Source organism: Salmo salar, chromosome ssa04 (assembly GCF_905237065.1).
Source record: "Salmo salar chromosome ssa04, Ssal_v3.1, whole genome shotgun sequence".
NCBI lineage: Eukaryota > Metazoa > Chordata > Actinopteri > Salmoniformes > Salmonidae > Salmo > Salmo salar.
Window position 1 is genome coordinate 72,727,718 of NC_059445.1, and position 26,437 is coordinate 72,754,154.

Below are 26,437 nucleotides of genomic sequence, written 5' to 3' on the forward strand. Positions count from 1 at the left end.
GGAAGCAGTTAAGTAAATGAGGGTTCTGGCAGCTCTGTTATGGTGTGGGGTGCATTTTCCTGGCATGGTCAAGTTCCACTCAACCCCTTAGAAGACAAGGTAAACACCAATAAATGCACAATAAATGTCATTCTGAGGGATGTCATTCAATGTCATTCAATAAATGTCATTCTGAGGGATCACCTCCAACCTATGGTAAATAATTTCTATCCTGATGGGAGTGGGCTCTTCCAGGATGACACTGCCTTCTTCCACTGGGCACGAGTGGTCACTGAATGGTTTGATGAGCATGAAAATGACATAAACCATTTACCATGACCGTCTCAGTCACCAGATCTCCACCCAATTGAACACCTATGGGAGATTCTGGAGCGGCGCCTGAGACAACGTTTCCACAACTATCAACAAAACACCAAATTATGGAATTTATCGTGGAAGAATTGTGTCATATCCCTCCAATAGAGGAGTTGTAAAGAAAACAGAGTTGTAAAGAAAACGCCATATCTCAGACTGGCTAATAAAAATAAAAGATTAACATGGACAAAATAACACAGACACGGGACAGAGGAACTCTACCTAGAAGGCCAGAATCCCGGAGTCGCCTCTTCACTGTTGACGTTGAGACTGGTGTTTTGCGGGTACTATTTAATGAAGCTGCCAGTTGAGGAGTTGTGAAGCGTCTGTTTCTCAAACTAGACACTCTAATGGACTTGTGCTCTTGCTCAGTTGTGCACCGGGGCCTTCCACTCCTCTTTCTATTCTGGTTAGAGCCAATTGGCCTGTTCTGTGAAGGGAGTAGTACACAGCGTTGTACGAGATCTTCAGTTTCTTGGCAATGTCTCGCATGGAATAGCCTTCATTTCTCAGAACAAGAATAGACTGATGAGTTTCAGAAGAAATTTCTTTGTTTCCTTTAAGTCTATCAAAAGTGTGCGAGTTTCAGCATGTGTCCATTAAGCTTATGGATTTTCTTTTATCAGCATGAATTAGATTGAGCAATAAAAGCCACACTTTTATTACGTAGGCTGGGATCCGCACTATGCAGCTGTTGCAAGAGCGCATTTTTCACTGGCTGTCCACTGATTAGAAAAACAATGACTGATAGGTAGATTAAACTTCTTGAATTCAACCATTATTGGATTCAAATACACATTTAGATTTGTTAACAGCCATCCACAACAACCACAATCCGTGAGGCGCAAATAGCTAAATGAGAGACCAGCTGTGTGATTCACATCAATGCGCTATGTAGATATCAATAATAAGTGATATCCGTATCGCCGAAAACTATACCACTGTTGTCATCCTTACCTCCAAGCGTTTATTCAAATTGGTTAATCTTTGGATGCCGACAGCAGTCTCACCATTGGAAGACATAGCTCGGATTGTAGCCTACAAAAACCTATTCTTGCTCCTTTCCCGCGATCCATCAAACACATTTGGTGTGTCATCATAGTGGTCTCTGACTTGGGGTCAGACTCATTCAGGTGGAAGAAACTTAAACTTGCGCCTTTTTTCAATGTTGATTTGAATGTCATTGAGAAAACAGAGAAGTGTCAAATATTTTTTTCTCGCAAACATCCTTTCTCAATTTAAAATGAATACTCGAAGTAATCATCTAGTTTTTCAAAAGTATCTGTAATCTGATTACAATATTTTAGCTGGAAACGTAACGGATTACAGTTACTGTTTTTTGTAATCCCTTACATCAAATCAAATTTTATAGGTCACATACACATGGTTAGCAGATGTTAATTCAAGTGTAGCGAAATGCTTGTGCTTCTAGTTCCAACAGTGCAGTAATATCTAACAAGTAATCTAACAATTCCCAACAACTACCTAATACACACAAATCTAAAGGGGTGAATGAAAATATGTACATATAAGTACATGGATGAGCGATAGATGGTATAAAGCAGTAGGTGGTATAAAATACAGTATTACATGTGATATGAGAAATGTAAGATATATAAACATTATTAAAGTGCCATTATTTGAAGTGGCATTGTTTAAAGTGACTAGTGATCCATTTATTAAAATGTCCAGTGATTGGGTCTCAATACAGTATATACATGTGATATGAGTAATATAAATAATGTAAGATATGTAGACATTATTAAAGTGGCATTATTTAGATTACATGTAACGTATTACATGTAATTTGTTACTCCCCAACCCTGATAAAACATTTTATTTTCGCATACCCAAAATGCCTACTATTTAGAATGGGTATTCGGGCACGGCCATTGTCACTTTCAAAGCCAAATAAACTGAAATCAACTCCTATGTGGTTTGAGGTTGATTGCACGATTGCCCCTATCATATCCATTGATTGTCAGCTAGAGGTTGCTAAAGTTAACTGAAGTTTGTAGTGGCTGGTTAAAGAAAACTGAACCATGGATGATAGTTTCTCTTGGCCCATAGACTACTTTCAGGTTGCGGAACCATCGAACATCAAGTTGTAAAATCCTGAACTTCCCTTTTAGTTTATTTTAATTTCTTGCTAACGAAGTGGTGCTCTAAGCATCCCAAAAGTGTTATGTTTTGTAGAGTGCTCCCAGAGAAAAGCTTTTGAGTATTTACATTCAGCTACAATGTAAGAGCAACAATGTGCTTAGAATAAGTAATGTTATGCTACATTCCCCAGACTGTGCAGTGAATAAATTACCACAAGAGGAGAAGTGTGCCTGACTATAATACTTAAACAGTGTCAAAACCCATTGTGTCTTTGAGACAGTAGGCCTTTCCCACTAATGCATTAGTCTCTGTGCACATCTTAGAAAACAAAACATTCATTGGACACGCCAGTGTGATTTATCCAAAGCTGAGCAGAGCTCCCCAAAGTCAGGCAAGGGTAAAACAGAGAGAGCATGTAATTGCTTCTCTAAGTGACATTTCTCTCTTGACTCACACCGAATCTAGAACTGATTATTTACCCACCACCTCTTAAAGAAGACTTTCGTTTGGCTCTGCATTCAAGTAGGCTCAAATGACTTCTACAAGGCGTAATATTGTTATACCATATAGTCTGCCATAGTACCACGTGAGATTTATATTGGGGTGTTTAGGGATAGTTTCGGGAATAAATGCAATCCAATGAAGCGTTAACGTTAGCCCAAACTACTAACATGATGAACAAAGACAAAGTGAATGGTAGATTTCTGGAACAAATTGTCAAAGAATAGCTCTCAAAGTAAGATAACATTTGGGGGAAAATCTGAAAACGAACCCTTTCAGCCTATCCATTACAGGATAGAGCCTTCAAAACATAGCATATACAGTTGAAGTCGGAAGTTTACATATACCTTAGCCAAATACATTTAAACTCAGTTTTTCACAATTCCTGACCTTTAATCCTAGTAAAAATTCCCTGTCTTAGGTCAGTTAGGATCACCACTTTATTTTTAAAATGTGAAATGTCAGAATAATAGTAGAGAGAATGATTTATTTCAGCTTTTATTTATTTCATCATATTCCCAGTGGGTCAGAAGTTTACATACACTGAATTAGTATTTGGTAGCATTGCCTTTAAATTGTTTAACTTGGGTCAAACGTTTTGAGTAGCCTTCCAAAAGCTTCCCAAAATAAGTTGGGTGAATTTTGGCCCATTACGCCGGACAGAGCTGGTGTAACCGAGTCAGGTTTGTAGGCCTCCTTGTTCACACACGCTTTTTCAGTTCTTCCCACAAATTTTCTATAGGACTGAGGTCAGGGCTTTGTGATGGCCACTCCAATACATTGAAGCAACATCTCAAGACATCAGTCAGGAAATTAAAGCTTGGTCGCAAATGGGTCTTCCAAATGGACAATGACCCCAAGCAAAGTTGTGGCAAAATGGCTTTAGGACAACAAAGTCAAGGTATATCCACATAATTTTCCTACCTCATGATGCCATCTATTTTGTGAAGTGCACCAGTCCCTCCTGCAGCAAAGTTCCTCCACAACATTATGCTGCCACCCCCGTGCTTCACAGTTAGGATGGTGTTCTTTGGCATGGAAGCCTCCCCGTTTTCCTCCAAACGTAACGATGGTCATTATGGCCAAACAGTTCTATTTTTGTTTAATCAGGGTGAGCATTCTATGTATTTTATTTCTATGTTTTGGCCAGGTATGGTTTCCAATCAGAGGCAGCTGTCTATCGTTGTCTCTGATTGGGAACCATACTTAGGCAGCCCTTTTTCCCTCCTTGAGTTGTGGGATCTTGTTTTTGTGTAGCTGCCTTTGAGCAGCCCCAGAACGTCATGTTTCTTTCTGTTTATCCTGTTTATTGTTTTGTTCGGTTTCACTTCTAAATAAAGGATGTGGAATTACCGGCACGCTGCGCCTTGGCTTATTTATGACAGGGAGTTCGAGGACAGTGATCGTGACAGAAGATCCCACCACAAGAAAGCCAAGCAGCGTGCGCTTGCTGGGAAGACGAGCTGGACCGAGGAGAACCAACATCAAGGGAAGCACAAGAGTCATCCCCCCCCCAAAAAAATTGGGGGGGCACACGGGGAGTTTGGCAGAGTCAGGGTGGAGACCTGAGCCAACTCCCCGTGCTTACCGTGGGGAGCGAGTGACGGGGCAAGCACCGTGTTATGCGGTGATGCGCACTGTGTCGCCAGTGCGCACTCACAGGCCCGGTGCGATCTGTGCCCGCGCCCTGCAGTTGTCGAGCTGGGTTGAGCATCCAGCAAAGACGGGTTGTGCCAGCCATACGCTCCAGACCTCCAGTGCGCCTCCACGGCCCAGTATACCCTGTGCCTGCTCTGCGCACCCAGTCTCCTGTGCGTCTCCCCAGTCCGGTGAGACCGGTTCCAGCTCCACGTAGGAAGCCTCCAGTGATGATTTATGGTCCGAAGCCTCCAGTGATGATCCATGGCACGAAGCCTCCAGTGATAATCCATGGCCCGGAGCCTGTAGGGATGATCCATGGCACGAAGCCACCAGTGATAATCCATGGCCCGGAGCATGTAGGGATAATCCATGGCAAGAAGCCTGTAGGGATGATCCATGGCCCGGAGCCTGTAGAGATGATCCATGGCACGAAGCCTCCAGTGATAATCCATGGCCCGGAGCCTCCAGTGATGATCCATGGCATAAAGCCTCCAGTGATGATCCATGGCGCGGAACCTGTAGTGAAGATCCATGGCACGGAGCCTGCAGCGACGGTCCCCAGTCTGGAGCCTCCAGCGACGCTCCGCAGCCCGGAGTCTTCAGCGGCGGTCCGCAGCCCAGAGTCTTCAGCGGAGGTCCGCAGCCCAGAGTCTTCAGCGGAGGTCTGCAGCCCAGAGTCTTCAGCGGAGGTCCGCAGCCCAGAGTCTTCAGTGGAGGTCCGCAGCCCAGAGTCTTCAGCGGCGGTCCGCAGCCCAGAGTCTTCAGCGGCGATCCGCAGCCCAGACTCTTCAGCGGCGGCCCGCAGCCCAGAGTCTTCAGCGGCGGCCCGCAGCCCAGAATCTTCAGCGGCGGCCTGCAGACCAGAGTCGTCAGCGGCGGTCGGCAGTTCAGAGCCTCCGGCGATGATCCACGGTCTGGTTCCTCCGGTGACACAGAAGTGGGGGGATCAGCGGGCGGTGTGGGGGCTACGCCCCGAACCAGAGCTGCCGCCAAGTATAGATGCCCACCCGGACCCTCCCCTATAGGTTCAGGTTTGCGGCCGGGAGTCCGCACCTTTGGGTGGGGGGGTGGGGGAGGGGGGGTGGGGGGGTACTGACACGCCCTGAGCTGAGAGAGACGTTTTTCTCTGTTTAGTTAGGTCAGGGTGTGATATGGGGTGGGCATTCTATGTATTTTATTTCTATGTTTTGGCCAGGTATGGTTTCCAATTAGAGGCAGCTGTCTATCGTTGTCTCTGATTGGGAACCATACTTAGGCAGCCCTTTTTCCCTCCTTGAGTTGTGGGATCTTGTTTTTGGGTAGCTGCCTTTGAGCAGCCCCAGAACGTCACGTTTCTTTCTGTTTATCCTGTTTATTGTTTTGTTCGGTTTCACTTCTAAATAAAGGATGTGGAATTACCGGCACGCTGCGCCTTGGCTTATTTATGACAGGGAGTTCGAGGACAGTGATCGTGACACCACTCCATAATTTCAAGCATAGTGGTGACTGTATCATGTTATGAGTATGCTTGTAATCATTAAGAACTGGGGAGTTTTTCAGGATAAAAAAGTAAACGGAAGAACAGGCAAAATCCTAGATGAAACCCTGGTTCAGTCTGCTTTCCACCAGATATTGGGAAATGAATTCACCATTCAGCATGACAATAACCTAAAACACAAGGTCAAATCTACACTGGAGTTGCTTACCAAGAAGGCAGTGAACGTTCCTGAATGGCCTAGTTACAGTTTGAATTTAATCTGCTTGAAAATCTATGGCAAGACTTCAAAATGGTTGTCTAGCAATGTTCAACAACCAATTTGAAAGAGCTTGATTTTTTAAAATAAAAATGGTCTAAACTCTTAGAGACTTACCCAGGAAGACTCACAGCTGTAATCGCTGCCAAGGCTGATTCTAACATGTATTGACTCAGGGGTGTGAATACTTATGTAAATGAGATATTTCTGTATTTCATTGTAAACAAATTTGCAAAAATGTCTAAAAACATGTTTTTACTTTGTCATTATGAAGTAAAAAAATATATTTAATCAATTTTGAATTCAGGCTGTAACACAACAAAATGTGGAATATATCAAGGGGTATGAATACTTTCTGAAGGCACTTAGATCAAATGATGGGTGAGAGTCCCCGAGCCATCCATAAGCTCCTGAGTGGCGAAGCGGTCTAAGGCACTGGATCTCAGTGCTAGAGACGTCACTACAGACCCTGGTTCGTTCCCGGGCTGTATCACAACTGGCCGTGATCGGAGGTCCCATAGGGCGGCGCACAATTGGCCCAGCATCGTCCGGGGTAGGCCGTCATTGTAAAATAAGAATTTGTTCTTAACTGACTTGTGTAGTTAAATAAAGGTTAAATAAAAATAAAAGTTCAAATTCATTTTGACAGCAAAATGCTCTTGTATAAATGCTATCTCAATGTCTTGAGTGAAGTGTTCATTTGTAAAGGGCTCAATCTATAGCACTCACCTTAACCGGCCATCCTCTGCTGCCGCGCCACCAGGGATGATCTTGGTGATGAAGATCCCTGGGTCATCACCGATATGGGGGTTATCTGTTCCTCCAGCGATGCTGAAACCCAACCCTGAGTTCCCCTATAGAGCATGAAGAACAATTAATAAAACATCTACCAGTACTTTTACACTTCTATTCCTTTATAATGTTAAACTGTATCCTAGCCTAAATTACATACAACATAAAAATACAATTTCTGTTTTGTTGGTATTCTTCAATCTGCTGCCACGTGAACAGCAACAGCAGAGAAGTTTAGCCTCACGCTTGTGTATCAGGAAGTCAGCCTGACTCTGCTATTTACTTTGTGCATCACTGACTCTACCTTTAAAATCATTTCACAATTTGTAGGTGCATGTTTTCCCAGAATTCCACATTCTATCTAATTTGCATTATGCACACCCCCAACTTACTAAAAACTAATACGAACAAATTATTTCTAGTACTAGAAATATGTCCGAAAACATACTTTTATAGCAAAAAATAATCATTCCTAAATAAACTATTTGAAAGTGAAATAAACATATAACACAAATCAATATTTCATTTTTAGTTTGAAAAAAGTAAATTGACAATACATTTTTTTAACTTAATTTTCGTACGGGTTCACAGGATTCACTTTTTCTTTTCGATTTCTATGACTTCATAACCAGAAAACACAATACAGAGGCTGGGGCAGAAAATGCAGCATTCTCGAATGCCAATGTTTCTTTGTACAACAACCCAGCTCCATTGGTTTTATGAGCCAAATCCCCCTCGACACTTACAAAATGAATGTGGACGCTTTGATTAAATTGCTAACTGATGGGAGTAGGGGCATCTCTTGACTAAATATCCACTGACCCTGCAGGCTGAGCTGCGGGCATGGTGAATACAATGGCCACTGATCTCCCTCAGGGGAAGCTTCCCTCTCCATAAATACAAACAGAACTCAATCAGGCTGAGATGAGATGGAAGTGATGATAGCTAGCTCACTCAAGCGCACTCATAATCTAAGCCCATTGGCTAGCTAGGGCAATGGAAGTGGAGAGCATAGATACAGGGTCCTGTGGCATGAAGCCTGAATAGCACAGACATAGCATTAGCATTAGCCCCAAAGCCACTGTTTATGTCTGCTTTTGCCCCTGAGAGGGTGAGCTGTGCAGTTTGCACCAAAGGCTCAAGGCTTTTGGATTTCCCTTCCTTTGACTGAACTGACCTTTCCCTACTGTAATGCATTGTTTAGGGTCATGAGGATCATTTTCCAGCTGTCAAAATGTCTGACAGCTAAGCTAATCCTCTTATCACCATTGAGCCTTGAGGATGCACTCCCTGGCTGTTCTCATGCAAATGCTATGTCCCAATTAAGGGCTGGCCTGCTAAAAACACCCACAGGACTTCGATGTTTGTGTTATTGAGCTTGTCTGGCTGAGATCAATTTGCTTCAGTGGAAAGTAAAACAGGTTCCTGTTTTTTTTTGGATAACGGAATAACAAACTGTGACGGCATTCCCATTTTAATTTTAAATTGGTGCATGAAGCCGGAAACCCTTTCTTGAGCCTGGGATTACTGTGTCTTTGGCAGTTTTTGAATTCATCTAGCTTCTCCAACAGCTTCAAAATGGTGTCAGTTAGCTTCTTCTTGTGGTTTGTTTATCTGTGGGGTCAAGACGTTTTGAAATATAGGTAGCAGAGGTAGTTTGGTGACTAACAGTGACTTTAAACACACTCACCTACAGTTTACATACAGTACAGTATGCAGCAGCTGCCTATTTTAACTTGGCCTATTAACGTATCCTGCCTGTCGCATTTAATGACTACGCTAGATTATGATGCCCTTTATGGGAAATGACTGTGATGAGCATACCTCGTTCAATTTCAATGACGGCGATGAGCATCCCTCATTCAATTTCAATGACTGAGATGAGCATCCCTCATTCAATTTCAATGACTGAGATGAGCATCCCTCATACACTCATTATTTATTTTTTTCCCAAGATGGCGTAGCAGTTCAGACGTCCTCTACCCTCCTCTTGTCGTGTCCCGTGTATATATATATTTACATTTTTTTTTTTTCTTCACTTATCTTTTTATATATATATATATTATTTTTTAATTCTAAAAACTCAACCTCAAAGCACTCTCCTGCAACCCGCCTCACCAATTTAAAAAAGGAAAGTATTATTTACCTCATCTGAATTCCACAACAGAAGCTAGCAAGAGGTTAGCCATTTTCACTGGCTAACGTTGAAGTTCAGCTAGCCACGGTTAGCTTCCTCACTATAGCTCGCCAGTTTTTCGCGACAGACTGTTTCGCAGGCTCTGGACATTTACACCTGGATCTTGCAGCTAACTAGCTGCTACCTGAGTGACTATTGGCAACGTCGGTCACGGAATTAACACACATTATTACGGAGCTAGCCAGCTGAAGAGTTCCGTCAGCCACTCCTGGGCTATTCCTGAGCTAGCCAGCTGAAGTGTCTCCTGGGCTACAACTCACCTATCCTGACCCGTTTTACTGCCGATCTGGAGCCCCATCGGGTCTTCACGACTGGACCACCGACGTTATCTGCCCGAGGGAGTTATCCAACTGGCCCCTCCGTCGCGACGTAACCTGATCGCCCATCTGCGGCCCGCTAATCGTTAGCTGTCTTTTCGGCTGCGATCTGAATAGGTCTATCGAACACTTTTCTTGGGCCACTGTAACTAACTATTTTGCCAACTTGGACAGGTCCCCCCTTCCACACGGAACCCCACTAACCCACAGACGGAAACGCACGAGCTGGCTAAAAACAGACCTCCCTCCCATCTTCCACCAGCTTGCTACCTATGGCCCGGCTAGCTGTCTGAATCTCACTGGACCCTTTGATCACTCGGCTAAGCAAGCCTCTCCTTAATGTCAATATGCCTTCTCCATTGCTGTTCTGGTTAGTGTTTATTGGCTTATTTCACTGTAGAGCCTCTAGCCCCGCTCATTATACCTTATCCAACCTCTCAGTTCCTCCACCCACACATGCTATGACATCTTCTGGTTTCAATGATGTTTCTAGAGACAATATCTCTCTCACTATCACTAAATGCCTAGGTTTACCTCCTCTGTACTCACATCCCACCATACCTTTGTCTGTACATTATACCTTGAAGCTATTTTATCGCCCCCAGAAACCTGCTCCTTTTTCTCTCTATTCTGGACGTCACAGACGACCAATTCTTATAGCTTTTAGCCGTACCCTCATACTTATTCTTCTCTGCTCCTCTGGGGATGTAGAGGTGAATCCAGGCCCTGCAGTGCCTGGCTCCACTCCTACTCCCCAGGCGCTCTCTTTTGATGACTTCTGTAACCGTAATAACCTTGGTTTCATGCATGTTAACATTAGAAGCCTCCTCCCTAAGTTTGTTTTATTCACTGCTTTAGCACACTCCGCCAACCCGGATGTCCTAGCTGTGTCTGAATCTTGGCTTAGGAAGTCCACCAAAAACTCTGAAATCTTCATCCCTAACTACAACGTTTTCAGACAAGATAGAACGACCAAAGGGGGCGGTGTTGCAATCTACTGCAGAGATAGCCTGCAGAGTTCTGTCCTGCTATCCAGGTCTGTACCCAAACAATTTGAACTTCTACTTTTAAAAATCCACCTCTCCAAAAACAAGTCTCTCACCGTTGCCGCCTGCTATAGACCCCCCTCGGCCCCTAGTTGTGCTCTGGACACCATATGTGAACTGATTGCCCCCCATCTATCTTCAGAGCTCGTGCTACTAGGTGACCTAAACCGGGACATGCTTAACACCCCAGCCATCCTACAATCCAAGCTTGATGCCCTCAATCTCACACAAATTATTAATGAACCCACCAGGTACAACCCCAAAGCCGCAAACACTGGCACCCTCATAGATATCATCCTAACCAACGTGCCCTCTAAATACACCCCTAACCCTAATACACGCTGTTTTCAACCAAGATCTCAGCGATCACTGCCTCATTGCCTGCACCCGTAATGGGTCAGCGGTCAAACGACCTCCACTCATCACTGTCAAACGCTCCCTGAAACATTTCAACGAGCAAGCCTTTCTAATCGACCTGGCCCTGGTATCCTGGAAGGATATTGACCTCATCCCGTCAGTAGAGGATGCCTGGTTATTTTTTAAAAATGCCTTCCTCTCCATCTTAAATAAGCATGCCCCTTTCAAGAAATTTAGAACCAGGAACAGATATAGCCCTTGGTTCTCCCCAGACCTGACTGCCTTTAACCAACACAAAAATATCCTGTGGCGTTCTGCATTAGCATCGAACTGCCCCCGCGATATGCAACTTTTTAGGGAAGTTAGAAACCAATACACACAGGCAGTTAGAAACGCCAAGGCTAGCTTTTTCAAACAGAAATTCGCTTCGTGCAACTCCAACTCTAAAAAGTTCTGGGACATTGTAAAGTCCATGGAGAATAAGAACACCTCCTCCCAACTGCCCACTGCACTGAGGATAGGAAACTCTGTCACCACCGATAAGCCCACTATATTTGAGAATTTCAATAAGCATTTTTCTACGGCTGGCCATGCGTTCCACCTAACTACCCCTACTGCATTCAACAGCACTGCACCCCCCACAGCTACTCGCCCAAGCCTCCCCCATTTCTCCTTCTCCCAAATCCATTCAGCTGATGTTCTGAAAGAGCTGCAAAATCTGGACCCCTACAAATCAGCTGGGCTTGACAATCTGGACCCTTTCTTTCTAAAATTATCTGCCGAAATTATTGCAACCCCTATTACTAGCCTGTTCAACCTCTCTTTCGTGTCGTCTGAGATTCCCATAGATTGGAAAGCAGCTGCTGTCATCCCCCTCTTCAAAGGAGGTGACACTCTTGACCCTAATTGCTACAGACCTATATCCATCCTACCCTGCCTTTCTAAGGTCTTCGAAAGCCAAGTCAACAAACAGATTACCGACCATTTCGAATCCCACCGCACCCTCTCCGCTATGCAATCTGGTTTCAGAGCTGGTCATGGGTGCACCTCAGCCACGCTCAAGGTCCTAAACGACATCGTTACCGCCATCGATAAGAAACAATACTGTGCTGCCGTATTGATTGACCTGGCCAAAGCTTTTGACTCTGTTAATCACCACATCCTCATCGGCAGACTCAGTAGCCTTGGTTTCTCAAACGATTGCGTCGCCTGGTTCACCAACTACTTCTCTGACAGAGTTCAGTGTGTCAAATCGGAGGGCCTACTGTCTGGACCTCTGGCAGTCTCTATGGGGGTACCACAGGGTTCAATTCTTGGGCCAACTCTTTTCTCTGTATACATAAATGATGTCGCTCTTGCTGCTGGTGAATCTCTGATCCACCTCTACGCAGACGACACCATTCTGTACACTTCTGGCCCTTCTTTGGACACTGTGTTAACAACCCTCCAGACGAGCTTCAATGCCATTCAACTCTCCTTCCGTGGTCTCCAACTGCTCCTAAACACAAGTAAAACTAAATGCATGCTCTTCAACCGATCGCTGCCTGCACCTGCCCGCCTGTCCAGCATCACTTCTCTGGACGGTTCTAACTTAGAATTTGTGGACAACTACAAATACCTAGGTGTCTGGTTAGACTGTAAACTCTCCTTCCAGACTCACATCAATCATCTCCAATCCAAAGTGAAATCTCGAATTGGCTTCCTATTTCGCAACAAAGCATCCTTCACTCATGCTGCCAAACATACCCTCGTAAAACTGACCATCCTACCAATCCTCGACTTCGGCGATGTCATTTACAAAATAGCTTCCAATACCCTACTCAACAAGCTGGATGCAGTCTATCACAGTGCCATCCGTTTTGTCACCAAAGCCCCATATACTACCCACCACTGCGACCTGTACGCTCTCGTTGGCTGGCCTTCGCTTCATAATCGTCGCCAAACACATTGGCTCCAGGTCATCTACAAGACTCTGCTAGGTAAAGTCCCCCCTTATCTCCGCTCACTGGTCACCATAGCAGCACCCACCTGTAGCACGCGCTCCAGCAGGTATATCTCTCTGGTCACCCCTAAAGCCAACTCCTCCTTTGGTCGTCTCTCCTTCCAGTTCTCTGCTGCCAATGACTGGAACGAACTACAAAAATCTCTGAAACTGGAAACACTTATCTCCCTCACTAGCTTTAAGCACCAGCTGTCAGAGCAGCTCACAGATCACTGCACCTGTACATAGCCCATCTATAATTTAGCCCAAACTACTACCTCTTCCCCTACTGTATTTATTTATTTTATTTATTTTGCTCCTTTGCACCATATTATTTATATTTTATCTTTGAACTTTCTTCAAACTACAAATCTACCATTCCAGTGTTTTTCTTGCTATACTTTATTTACTTTGCCACCATGGCATTTTTTTGCCTTTACCTCCCTTATCTCACATCATTTGCTCACATTGTATATAGTCTTATTTTTTTTTCTTCTACTGCATCATTGATTGTATGTTGTTTTACTCCATGTGTAACTCTGTGTTGTTTTATGTGTCAAACTGCTTTGCTTTATCTTGGCCAGGTCGCAATTGTAAATGAGAACTTGTTCTCAACTTGCCTACCTGGTTAAATAAAGGTGAAATAAATAAAATAAATAAAAATAAAAAATTCAATTTCAATGACTGAGATGAGCATCCCTCATTCAATTTCAATGACTGAGATGAGCATCCCTCATTCAATTTCAATGACTGAGATGAGCATCCCTCATTCAATTTCAATGACTGCAGTCCTCGCTGGGTTCTTTTATATAGAGTGCTTTCAGACTGTGTGCATCAACTCACCCGCTCTAGTGTGATTTCTTCAAACTCATATTCAATTTCTGTCCCGTTGACCTGTGGGAAAACAATAGTGGATTTGATGAATTATACCCGGTACATAACTTTGTTTCCTGTAAGTTTACAGAGGGGTGAGCACAGTCATAATAGTCTTGCATTAGTGTCTTCCATTCCTTTCTAATCTCTCTCAACAGCCATAACAAACGTACGTTCGTCGGAAAACATAGGGCATGAGGGTTATGTGGAACAATTCTTCCTGTGTGCTGGTTTGTGTCTCAGATTATTTGTACGAATCACAATTTTGCGGAGACTATTCAAGTGTTAGGTTGAGCCTGAAGGTACTTGCTTTCTTCAGCAGTATAAATACATAAAAACAACATATAACAATTAGCACAAGACATGAGATGACATGCATAAAACAAGACATGATGACACCCATAAAACAAGACATGATGACACCCATAACACAAGACATGATGACCCCCATAACACAAGACATGAGATGACACCCATAACACAAGACATGATGACACCCATAACACAAGACATGATGACACCCATAACACAAGACATGATGACATGCATAAAACAAGACATGATGACACCCATAACACAAGACATGAGATGACATGCATAAAACAAGACATGATGACACCCACAACACAAGACATGATGACACCCATAACACAAGACATGATGACACCCATAACACAAGACATGATGACACCCATAACACAAGACATGATGACACCCACAACACAAGACATGATGACACCCATAACACAAGACATGATTACACCCACAACACAAGACATGATGACACCCATAACACAAGACATGATGACACCCACAACACAAGACATGATGACACCCATAACACAAGACATGATGACACCCATAACACAAGACATGATGACACCCATAACACAAGACATGATGACACCCACAACACAAGACATGATGACACCCATAACACAAGACATGATGACACCCACAACACAAGACATGATGACACCCATAACACAAGACATGATGACACCCATAACACAAGACATGATGACACCCATAACACAAGACATGATGACACCCACAACACAAGACATGATGACACCCATAACACAAGACATGATGACACCCATAACACAAGACATGATGACACCCATAACACAAGACATGATGACACCCACAACACAAGACATGATGACACCCATAACACAAGACATGATGACACCCATAACACAAGACATGATGACACCCATAACACAAGACATGATGACACCCACAACACAAGACATGATGACACCCATAACACAAGACATGATGACACCCATAACACAAGACATGATGACACCCACAACACATGACATGATGACACCCATAACACAAGACATGATGACACCCAATGATGACACCCATAACACAAGACATGATGACACCCACACACATGACATACCCCATAACACAAGACATGATGACACCCATAACACAAGACATGATGACACCCATAACACAAGACATGATGACCCCCACAACACAAGACATGATGACACCCATAACACAAGACATGATGACCCCCACAACACAAGACATGATGACACCCATAACACAAGACCCATCGGGTCAATTGCAATGTACCTAAGTTGGTGTTTAAACCGAGACTGTTACTACAGCAGCGCATTAACACCACCCAAAATGTTGAACTCTATATGACAGAAATCCAGCACAGTGATGGAAACTTTAACCTATGCGTAATAGTCCAATAGGATTATTGTCTCTATAGTTGAGAGCTTGAAGCCATTACTCTGTGAGGGCAGCTATGACTGAAAGGTGGTAATATTACACTGGAGCGTCACTGTACACACACCATGTGCGCACACACACACACACACACACACACACACACACACACACACACACACACACACACACACACACACACACACACACACACACACACACACACACACACACACACAAATACACACAAACAAACACACAAACAAATACACACACACACACACACACACACACACACACACACACACACACACACACACACACACACACGCTTCCCACATTTCCTGATGAGGCTCACCACCTAATAGCAATGAGGGACAACAGCAGCTATACTGTGTACCATTCTGTTCTTCTATGGTTGGAAATTCAATTAAAAGTGAGCAACCACAGTCTTCAAACAGCCACATGATGTATTGCCTAATTTCTACAGAGGCCACAGCATAAATTAAATTAACTCCAATTTGGTCCTGTCACCCTCTTTGATCTCTCCTCTTTCCCTCATATTAATTGTGGAGGCCTGCTGTGTCGGGTGTTGATGGCACAGTGTGGGACAATCTGGGATTTGTACATTCATTTTTGGACTTTTAAATTAATTATATACACTAAGTGTACAAAACATCTCTTTCCATGACAGACTGACCAGGTGAATCCAGGTGATAGCTATGATCCCTTGTTGATTTCACTTGATAAATCCACTTCAATCAGTGTAGATGAAGGGGAGAAGACAGGTTAAAGAATGATTTTTAAGCTTTGAGACAATTGAGACATGGATGGTGTATGTATGCCATTCAGAGGGTGAATGGGCAAGACAAAAGATTGAAGTTCCTCTGAAAAGGGTATGGTAGTAGGTGCCAGGCGCACCGGTTTGAGTGTGTTAAGAACTGCAACGCTGCGGAGATTTTCACGCTCAACAGTTTCCCTTGTGTATCAAGAATGGTCCATCACCCAAAGGACATCCAGCCAACTTGACACAACTGTGGGAAAAATTTGACTCAACATGGGCCAGCATACCTGTGGAGTTCAATTACCGTTTACCAAAACAGTTGTTTATCGAAACAGTCATTTTGGTCAACTATAAATGTTGTTTGAACTGCAGATTGCCCTTTAAAGAATTGATTTTCGTAAAGCAGCTAACCCAAAGGACAACAGGGAATGCCTGTTGTAGTGGTTACTTCCTTCTCTCCTTCATCTGCACGGATCTGAAAATACAGGAGCATTGAGAGTATGCTGCTGTTATGTACCAAGAACTCGCTTTTGTTTTTGTCATTTTACCTCAGTGCAGATGAAGGAGATGGGGATAGTTTCACAAAATGTTAACCTCATCTGAATAGTTTTCTTACCTCGAAAGGAGTTATGAGACTTATTAAAATTTTATAAGCAATTGTTAGATGAACTTTCATTGAAAATGTGAGGCGAGACAAATAAGAGCATGCTCTACATCCATTGTTAAGGTTGGTGTGAATGCAGTTCAAACTGAGGATGTGCCCATACTTCCTGCTGAAATGTTTCAAAAAAGCTAGCACTGCATATTGATGAGGAACACACGATTCGGTTTAGTCCTCAGGTGAAAAAAAATCATATTATTGACATCTTTTTAATGTAATCTTTCATAGTAGAGGGATTCGTGCAGTTTCATACATGCCTACACATATACATTCGCATAGACAAGCTGCTAACGCAAATTCATTAATTCAAATGAATTGCATCGAGGGCTGTCAAATATGGTCTTTTCCTAGAAACATATCAAACAAATAATAGGATAAATTAATTTGTCTGTCAAAGGCATTTCTGACAAAAGGTTCACCCACACATTATTTAATGTGTCATATGGGCAGAAGCTCTTGTGAGTAGAGAGATACAGTATTACTTAATCGAAAAATGCATACACATTGTATAAAACATATCATTTTATCAACAGTCTAGTACCTTCATAAGTCAAGAAACACTGTGCTAGCTCTCCCAGCTGGTGTTCAGTCTTTGTTTTAGTAATGAGACCTTTGTCTGAGTTGTGGCTGGTGCTGAGACTGAGGCTGTCCTAATATGGACACCGTATCCTGGTAAGCATGAGGCAGACACAAGGTCCAGCTGATTCTTCAACACTCAGGACAGCAGAACATGAAACTCAGGACAACAGACCATGAAACTGAGGACAACAGACCATGAAACTGAGGACAACAGACCATGAAACTGAGGACAACAGAACATGAAACTGAGGACAACAGAACATGAAACTGAGGACAACAGAACATGAAACTGAGGACAACCGAACACGAAACTGAGGACAACAGAACATGAAACTCAGGACAACAGACCATGAAGGTCCGGACAATAGACAACGAAAGTCAGGACAACAGAACATCAAACTCAGGACAACAGACAATGAAACTCCGAACAACAGACCATGAAAATCAGGACAAAGGACCATGAAAGTCAGAACAACAGAACATGAAACTCAGGACAACTGACCATGAAAGTCAGGACAACAGACCATGAAAGTCAGGACAACAGACCATGAAAGTCAGGACGACAGACCATGAAAATCAGGATGACAGACCATGAAATTCAGGACGACAGACCATTATAGTAAGGACGACAGACTAAGGAACTCAGGACAACAGACCATGAAAGTCAGGACAACAGGCCATGAAACGCAGGACAACAGACCATGAAAGTCAGGACAACAGACCATGAAAGTCAGGAACACAGATCATGAAAGTCAGGACAAAAGAACATGAAACTCGGGACAACTGGCCATGAAAGTCAGGACAACAGACCATGAAAGTCAGGACAACAGACCATGAAACTGAGGACAACTGGCCATGAAAATCAGGACAACAGACCATGAAAGTCAGGACGACAGACCACGAAAGTCAGGATGAAGGACCGAGGAATTCCGGACAACAGACCATGAAAGTCATGCCGACAGACCATGAAATTCAGGATTACAGACCATGAAATTCAAGACGACAGACCATTAAAATCAGGATGACAGACCATGAAACTGAGGACAATGGGCCATGAAACTCAGGACAACAGACCATGAAAGTCAGGACAACAGACCAAGGAATTCCGGACAATAGACCATGAAAGTCAGGATGACAGACCATGAAATTCAGAACGACAGACCATGAAATTCAGGACGACAGACTATGAAATTCAGGATGACAGACCAAGGAATTCCGGACAATAGACCATGAAAGTCAGGATGACAGACCATGCAACTCAGGACAACAGACCATGAAAATCAGGACAACTGGCCATGAAAGTCAGGACAACAGACCATAAAAGTCAGGACAACAGACCATTACAGTCAGGACGACAGACCAAGGAATTCCGGACAATAGACCATGAAAGTCAGGATGACAGACCATGCAACTCAGGACAACAGACCATGAAAATCAGGACAACTGGCCATGAAAGTCAGGACAACAGACCATAAAAGTCAGGACAACAGACCATGACAGTCAAGTCAACAGACAATGAAAGTCAGGACAAAAGACCATGAAAGTTAGGATGACAGACCATGAAAGTCAGGACGACAGAACATGAAAGTCAGGACGACAGACCATGAAAGTCAGAACGACAGACCATGAAAGTCAGGACGACAGAACATGAAAGTCAGGATGACAGACCGAGGAATTCCAGACAACAGACGATGAAAGTCAGGACAACAGACCATGAAAGTCAGGACAAAAGACCATGAAACTCAGGACAACAGACCATGAAAGTCAGGACAACAGAACATGAAAGTCAGGACAACAGACCATGAAAGTCAGGACAACAGGCCATAAAACTCAGGACAACAGACCATGAAATCAGGATAACTGGCCATGAAAGTCAGAACAACAGACCATGAAATTCAGGACGACAGACCAAGGAATTCCGGACAACAGACCATGAAAGTCAGGACGACAGACCATGAAATTCAGGACGACAGACCATGAAAGTCAGGACGACAGGCCATGAAACTGAGGACAACAGAACATGAAACTCAGGACAACAGACCATGAAAGTCGGGACAACAGAACATGAAACTGAGGACAACTGTCCATGAAACTCAGGACAACAGACCATGAAAGTCAGGACAGAAGAACATGAAACTGAGGACAACTGGCCATGAAAGTCAGGACAACAGACCATGAAAGTCAGGACAACAGGCCATAAAACTCAGGACAACAGACCACAAAACTCAGGACAACTGGCCATGAAAGTCAGGACAACAGACCATGAAAGTCAGGACAACAGAACATGAAACGGAAGACAACTGGCCATGAAATTCAAGATGACAGACCATGAAAGTCAAGGACGACAGACCATGAAACTGAGGACAACTGACCATGAAACTCAGGACAACAGACCATGAAACTCAGGACGACAGACCAAGGAATTCCGGACAATAGACCATGAAAGTTAGGATGACAGACTAAGGACCTCAGGACAACAGACCATGCAACTCAGGACAACAGACCACGAAAGTCAGGACGAAGGACCGAGGAATTCCGGACAACAGACCATGAAAGTCAGGACGACAGACCATGAAATTCAGGACGACAGACCATGAAATTCAAGACGACAGACCATGAAAGTCAGGACGACAGACGATGAAAGTCAGGATGACAGACCAAGGAATTCCAGACAATATACCATGAAAGTCAGGATGACAGACCAAGGAATTCCGGACAATAGACCATGAAAGTCAGGATGACACCCCATGATAGTCAGGACGACAGACTAAGGAAATTAGGATAACAGATCATGCATCTCAGGACAACAGACCATGAAAGATAGTACGACAGACCATGAAAGTCAGGACGACAGGCCGAGGAATTTCGGACAACAGACCATGAAAGTCATGACGACAGACCATGAAATTCAAGACGACAGACCATGAAAGTCAGGATGACAGACCAAGGAACTCAGGACAACATACCATGCAACTCAGGACAACAGACAATGAAAGTCAGGACAACTGGCCATGAAAGTCAGGAAAACAGACCATAAAAGTCAGGACAACAGACCATGACAGTCAGGACAACAGACAATGAACGTCAGGACTACAGACTACGAAAGTCAGGATGACAGACCATGAAATTCAGAATGACAGGCCATGAAAGTCAGGATACCAGACCATAAAAGTCAGGATGACAGACCGAGGAATTCCAGACAACAGACCATGAAAGTCAGGACGACAGACCATGAAATTCAGGACGACAGACAATGAAAGTCAGGACGACAGACTAAGGAAATCAGGACAACAGACCATGCAACTCAGGACAACAGACCATGAAAGTCAGGACGACAGACCATAAAAGTCAGGATGACAGACCGAGGAATTCCAGACAACAGACGATGAAAGTCAGGACAACAGACCATAAAAGTCAGGACAAAAGACCATGAAACTCAGGACAACAGACCATGAAAGTCAGGACAACAGAACATGAAACTGAGGACAACTGGCCTTGAAAGTCAGGACAACAGACCATGAAAGTCAGGACAACAGGCCATAAAACTCAGGACAACAGACCATGAAACTCAGGATAACTGGCTATGAAAGTCAGAACAACAGACCGTGAAATTCAGGACGACAGACCAAGGAATTCCGGACAACAGACCATGAAAGTCAAGATGACAGACCATGAAAGTCAAGACGACAGACCATGAAAGTCAGGACGACAGACCATGAAATTCAAGACGACAGACCATGAAAGTCAGGACGACAGACCATGGAACTGAGGACAACAGAACATGAAACTCAGGACAACAGAGCATGAAAGTCGGGACAACAGAACATGAAACTGAGGACAACTGTCCATGGAACTCAGGACAACAGACCATGAAAGTCGGGACAGAAGAACATGAAACTGAGGACAACTGGCCATGAAAGTCAGGACAACGGACCATGAAAGTCAGGACAACATGCCATAAAACTCAGGACAACAGACCACAAAACTCAGGACAACTGGCCATGAAAGTCAGGACAACAGACCATGAAAGTCAGGACAACAGAACATGAAACGGAAGACAACTGGCCAAGGAATTCCGGAAAATGGACCATGAAAGTCAAATGACAGACCATGAAATTCAGGACGACAGACCATGAAATTCAGGATGACAGACCATGAAAGTTAGGACGACAGACTAAGGAACTTAGGACAACAGATCATGCATCTCAGGACAAAAGACCATGAAAGATAGTACGACAGACCATGAAAGTCAGGACGACAGACCAAGGAATTCCGGACAATAGACCATGAAAGTCAGGATGAAACCCCATGATAGTCAGGACGACAGACTAAGGAAATTAGGATAACAGATCATGCATCTCAGGACAACAGACCATGAAAGATAGTACGACAGACCATGAAAGTCAGGACGACAGACCGAGGAATTTCGGACAACAGACCATGAAAGTCATGACGACAGACCATGAAATTCAAGACGACAGACCATGAAAGTCAGGATGACAGACCAAGGAACTCAGGACAACATACCATGCAACTCAGCACAACAGACAATGAAAGTCAGGACAACTGGCCATGAAAGTCAGGAAAACAGACCATAAAAGTCAGGACAACAGACCATGACAGTCAGGACAACAGACAATGAACGTCAGGACTACAGACTACGAAAGTCAGGATGACAGACCATGAAATTCAGAATGACAGGCCATGAAAGTCAGGATGACAGACCATAAAAGTCAGGATGACAGACCGAGGAATTCCAGACAACAGACCATGAAAGTCAGGACGACAGACCATGAAATTCAGGACGACAGACAATGAAAGTCAGGACGACAGACTAAGGAAATCAGGACAACAGACCATGCAACTCAGGACAACAGACCATGAAAGTCAGGACGACAGACCATGAAAGTCAGGATGACAGACCGAGGAATTCCAGACAACAGACGATGAAAGTCAGGACAACAGACCATGAAAGTCAGGACAAAAGACCATGAAACTCAGGACAACAGACCATGAAAGTCAGGACAACAGAACATGAAACTGAGGACAACTGGCCATGAAAGTCAGGACAACAGACCATGAAAGTCAGGACAACAGGCCATAAAACTCAGGACAACAGACCATGAAACTCAGGATAACTGGCCATGAAAGTCAGAACAACAGACCGTGAAATTCAGGACGACAGACCAAGGAATTCCGGACAACAGACCATGAAAGTCAAGACGACAGACCATGAAAGTCAGGATGACAGACCATGAAATTCAAGACGACAGACCATGAAAGTCAGGACGACAGACCATGAAACTGAGGACAACAGAACATGAAACTCAGGACAACAGACCATGAAAGTCGGGACAACAGAACATGAAACTGAGGACAACTGTCCATGAAACTCAGGACAACAGACCATGAAAGTCGGGACAGAAGAACATGAAACTGAGGACAACTGGCCATGAAAGTCAGGACAACAGGCCATAAAACTCAGGACAACAGAGCACAAAACTCAGGACAACTGGCCATGAAAGTCAGGACAACAGACCATGAAAGTCAGGACAACAGAACATGAAACGGAAGACAACTGGCCAAGGAATTCCGGACAATAGACCATGAAAGTCAGGATGACAGACCATGAAATTCAGGACGACAGACTAAGGAACTTAGGACAACAGATCATGCATCTCAGGACAAAAGACCATGAAAGATAGTACGACAGACCATGAAAGTCAGGACGACAGACCAAGGAATTCCAGACAATAGACCATGAAAGTCAGGATGACACCCCATGATAGTCAGGACGACAGACTAAGGAAATTAGGACAACAGATCATGCATCTCAGGACAACAGACCATGAAAGATAGTACGACAGACCATGAAAGTCAGGACGACAGACCGAGGAATTTCGGACAACAGACCATGAAAGTCAGGACGACAGACCATGAAATTCAAGACGACAGACCATGAAAGTCAGGATGACAGACTAAGGAACTCAGGACAAAATACCATGCAACTCAGGACAACAGACAATGAAAGTCAGGACAACTGGCCATGAAAGTCAGGAAAACAGACCATAAAAGTCAGGACAACAGACCATGACAGTCAGGACAACAGACAATGAACGTCAGGACTACAGACTATGAAAGTCAGGATGACAGACCATGAAATTCAGAATGACAGGCCATGAAAGTCAGGACGACAGACCATAAAAGTCAGGATGACAGACCGAGGAATTCCAGACAACAGACCATGAAAGTCAGGACGACAGACCATGAAATTCAGGACGACAGACAATGAAAGTCAGGACGACAGACTAAGGAAATCAGGACAACAGACCATGCAACTCAGGACGACAGACCATGAAAGTCAGGACGACAGACCATGAAACTGAGGACAACTGGCCATGAAACTCAGGACAACAGACCATGAAAGTCAGGACGACAGACCAAGGAATTCCGGACAATAGACCATGAAAGTCAGGATGACAGCCCATGACATTCAGGACGACAGACCATGAAAGTCAGGACGACAGACTAAGGAACTTAGGACAACAGATCATGGATCTCAGGACAAGAGACCATGAACGTCAGGACGACAGACCATGAAAGTCAGGACGACAGACTGAGGAATTTCGGACAACAGACCATGAAAGTCAGGACGACAGACCATGAAATTCAGGACGACAGACAATGAAAGTCAGGACGACAGACTAAGGAACTTAGGACAACAGATCATGGATCTCAGGACAAGAGACCATGAACGTCAGGACAACAGACCATGAAAGTCAGGACGACAGACTAAGGAACTTAGGACAACAGATCATGGATCTCAGGACAACAGACCATGAAAGTCAGGACGACAGACCATGAAATTCAGGACGACAGACAATGAAATTCAGGACGACAGACCATGCAACTCAGGACGACAGACCATGAAAGTCAGGACGACAGACCATGAAACTGAGGACAACTGGCCATGAAACTCAGGACAACAGACCATGAAAGTCAGGACGACAGACCAAGGAATTCCGGACAATAGACCATGAAAGTCAGGATGACAGCCCATGACATTCAGGACGACAGACCATGAAAGTCAGGACGACAGACTAAGGAACTTAGGACAACAGATCATGGATCTCAGGACAAGAGACCATGAACGTCAGGACGACAGACCATGAAAGTCAGGACGACAGACTGAGGAATTTCGGACAACAGACCATGAAAGTCAGGATGACAGACTGAGGAATTTCGGACAACAGACCATGAAAGTCAGGATGACAGACTATGAAATTCAGGACGACAGACCATGAAAGTCAGAACAACAGACCATGAAAGTCATGACAACTCCTCCGGATGACAGACCAAGGAATTCCGGACAATAGACCATGAAAGTCAGGATGACAGACCATGAAATTCAGGATGACAGACCATGAAATTCAGGACGAGAGACCATGAAAATCAGGACGACAGACTAAGGAACTTAGGACAACAGATCATGCATCTCAGGACAACAGACCATGAACGTCAGGACGACAGACCATGAAAGTCAGGACGACAGACCGATGAATTTCGGACAACAGACCATGAAATTCAGGACAACAGACAATGAAATTCCGGACGACAGACCATGAAAGTCAGAACGACAGACCATGAAAGTCAGGACAAGTCCTCAGGATGACAGACCAAGGAATTCCGGACAATAGACCATGAAAGTCAGGATGACAGACCATGAAATTCAGGACGACAGACCATGAAAGTCAGGACGACAGACTAAGGGACTTAGGACAACAGATCATGCATCTCAGGACAACAAAGCATGAAAGATAGTTCGACAGACCATGAAAGTCAGGACGACAGACCAAGGAATTCCGGACAATAGACCATGAAATTCAGGATGACAGACCATGAATGTCAGGACGACAGACTAAGGAACTTAGGACAACAGATCATGCATCTCAGGACAACAGACCATGAAAGTCAGGACGACAGACCATGAAATTCAGGACGACAGACCATGAAAGTCAGGACGACAGACTAAGGAACTTAGGACAACAGACCATGCATCTCAGGACAACAGACCATGAAAGATAGTACGACAGACAATGAAAGTCAGGACGACAGACCGAGGAATTCCAGACAACAGACCATGAAAGTCAGGACGACAGACCATGAAATTCAAGACGACAGACCATGAAAGTCAGGATGACAGACTAAGGAACTCAGGACAACAGACCATGCAACTCAGGACAACAGACAATGAAAGTCAGGGCAACTGGCCATGAAAGTCAGGACAACAGACCATAAAACTCAGGACAACAGACCATGTCAGTCAGGACAACAGACCATGAACGTCAGGACGACAGACTATGAAAGTCACGATGACAGACCATGAAATTCAGAATGACAGACCATGAAAGTCAGGACGACAGACCATGAAAGTCAGGATGACAGACCGAGGAATTCCAGACAACAGACCATGAAAGTCAGGACAACAGAACATGAAACTCAGGACAACAGACCATGAAAGTCAGGACAACAGAACATGAAACTGAGGACAACTGGCCATGAAAGTCAGGACAACAGGCCATAAACTCAGGGCAAGAGATCATGAAACTCAGGATAACTGGCCATGAAAGTCAGGACAATAGACCATGAAAGTAAGGACAACAGACCATGAAACGGAAGACAACTGGCTATGAAACTCAGGACAACTGACCATGAAAGTCAGGACAACAGACCATGAAAGTCAGGACAACAGACCAAGGAATTCAGGACGACAGACCATGAAAGTCAGGATGACAGACTAAGGAACTAAGGACAACA

The 26,437-nt window shown here is 44.1% G+C and overlaps 1 protein-coding gene across 18 annotated transcripts in view; it reads right to left on the bottom strand.

Moving 5' to 3' along the window:
* Window positions 1-26,437, bottom strand: part of LOC106603804 (disks large homolog 2) — a 325,722-nt gene that overhangs the window by 45,586 nt on the left and 253,699 nt on the right. For all 18 annotated transcript variants that reach the window (XR_006769672.1, XR_006769671.1, XM_045717311.1 and 15 more), the window contains 2 exons: window positions 13,866-13,916; window positions 7,062-7,186 (listed from right to left, as the gene is read on the bottom strand). Coding sequence is in view for 16 of the 18 variants with exons in the window: in XM_045717311.1 (XP_045573267.1) it covers window positions 7,062-7,186; window positions 13,866-13,916 (176 nt within the window). In the remaining 2 variants the exon portion in view is untranslated. The remainder of the gene's footprint in view (window positions 1-7,061; window positions 7,187-13,865; window positions 13,917-26,437) is intronic.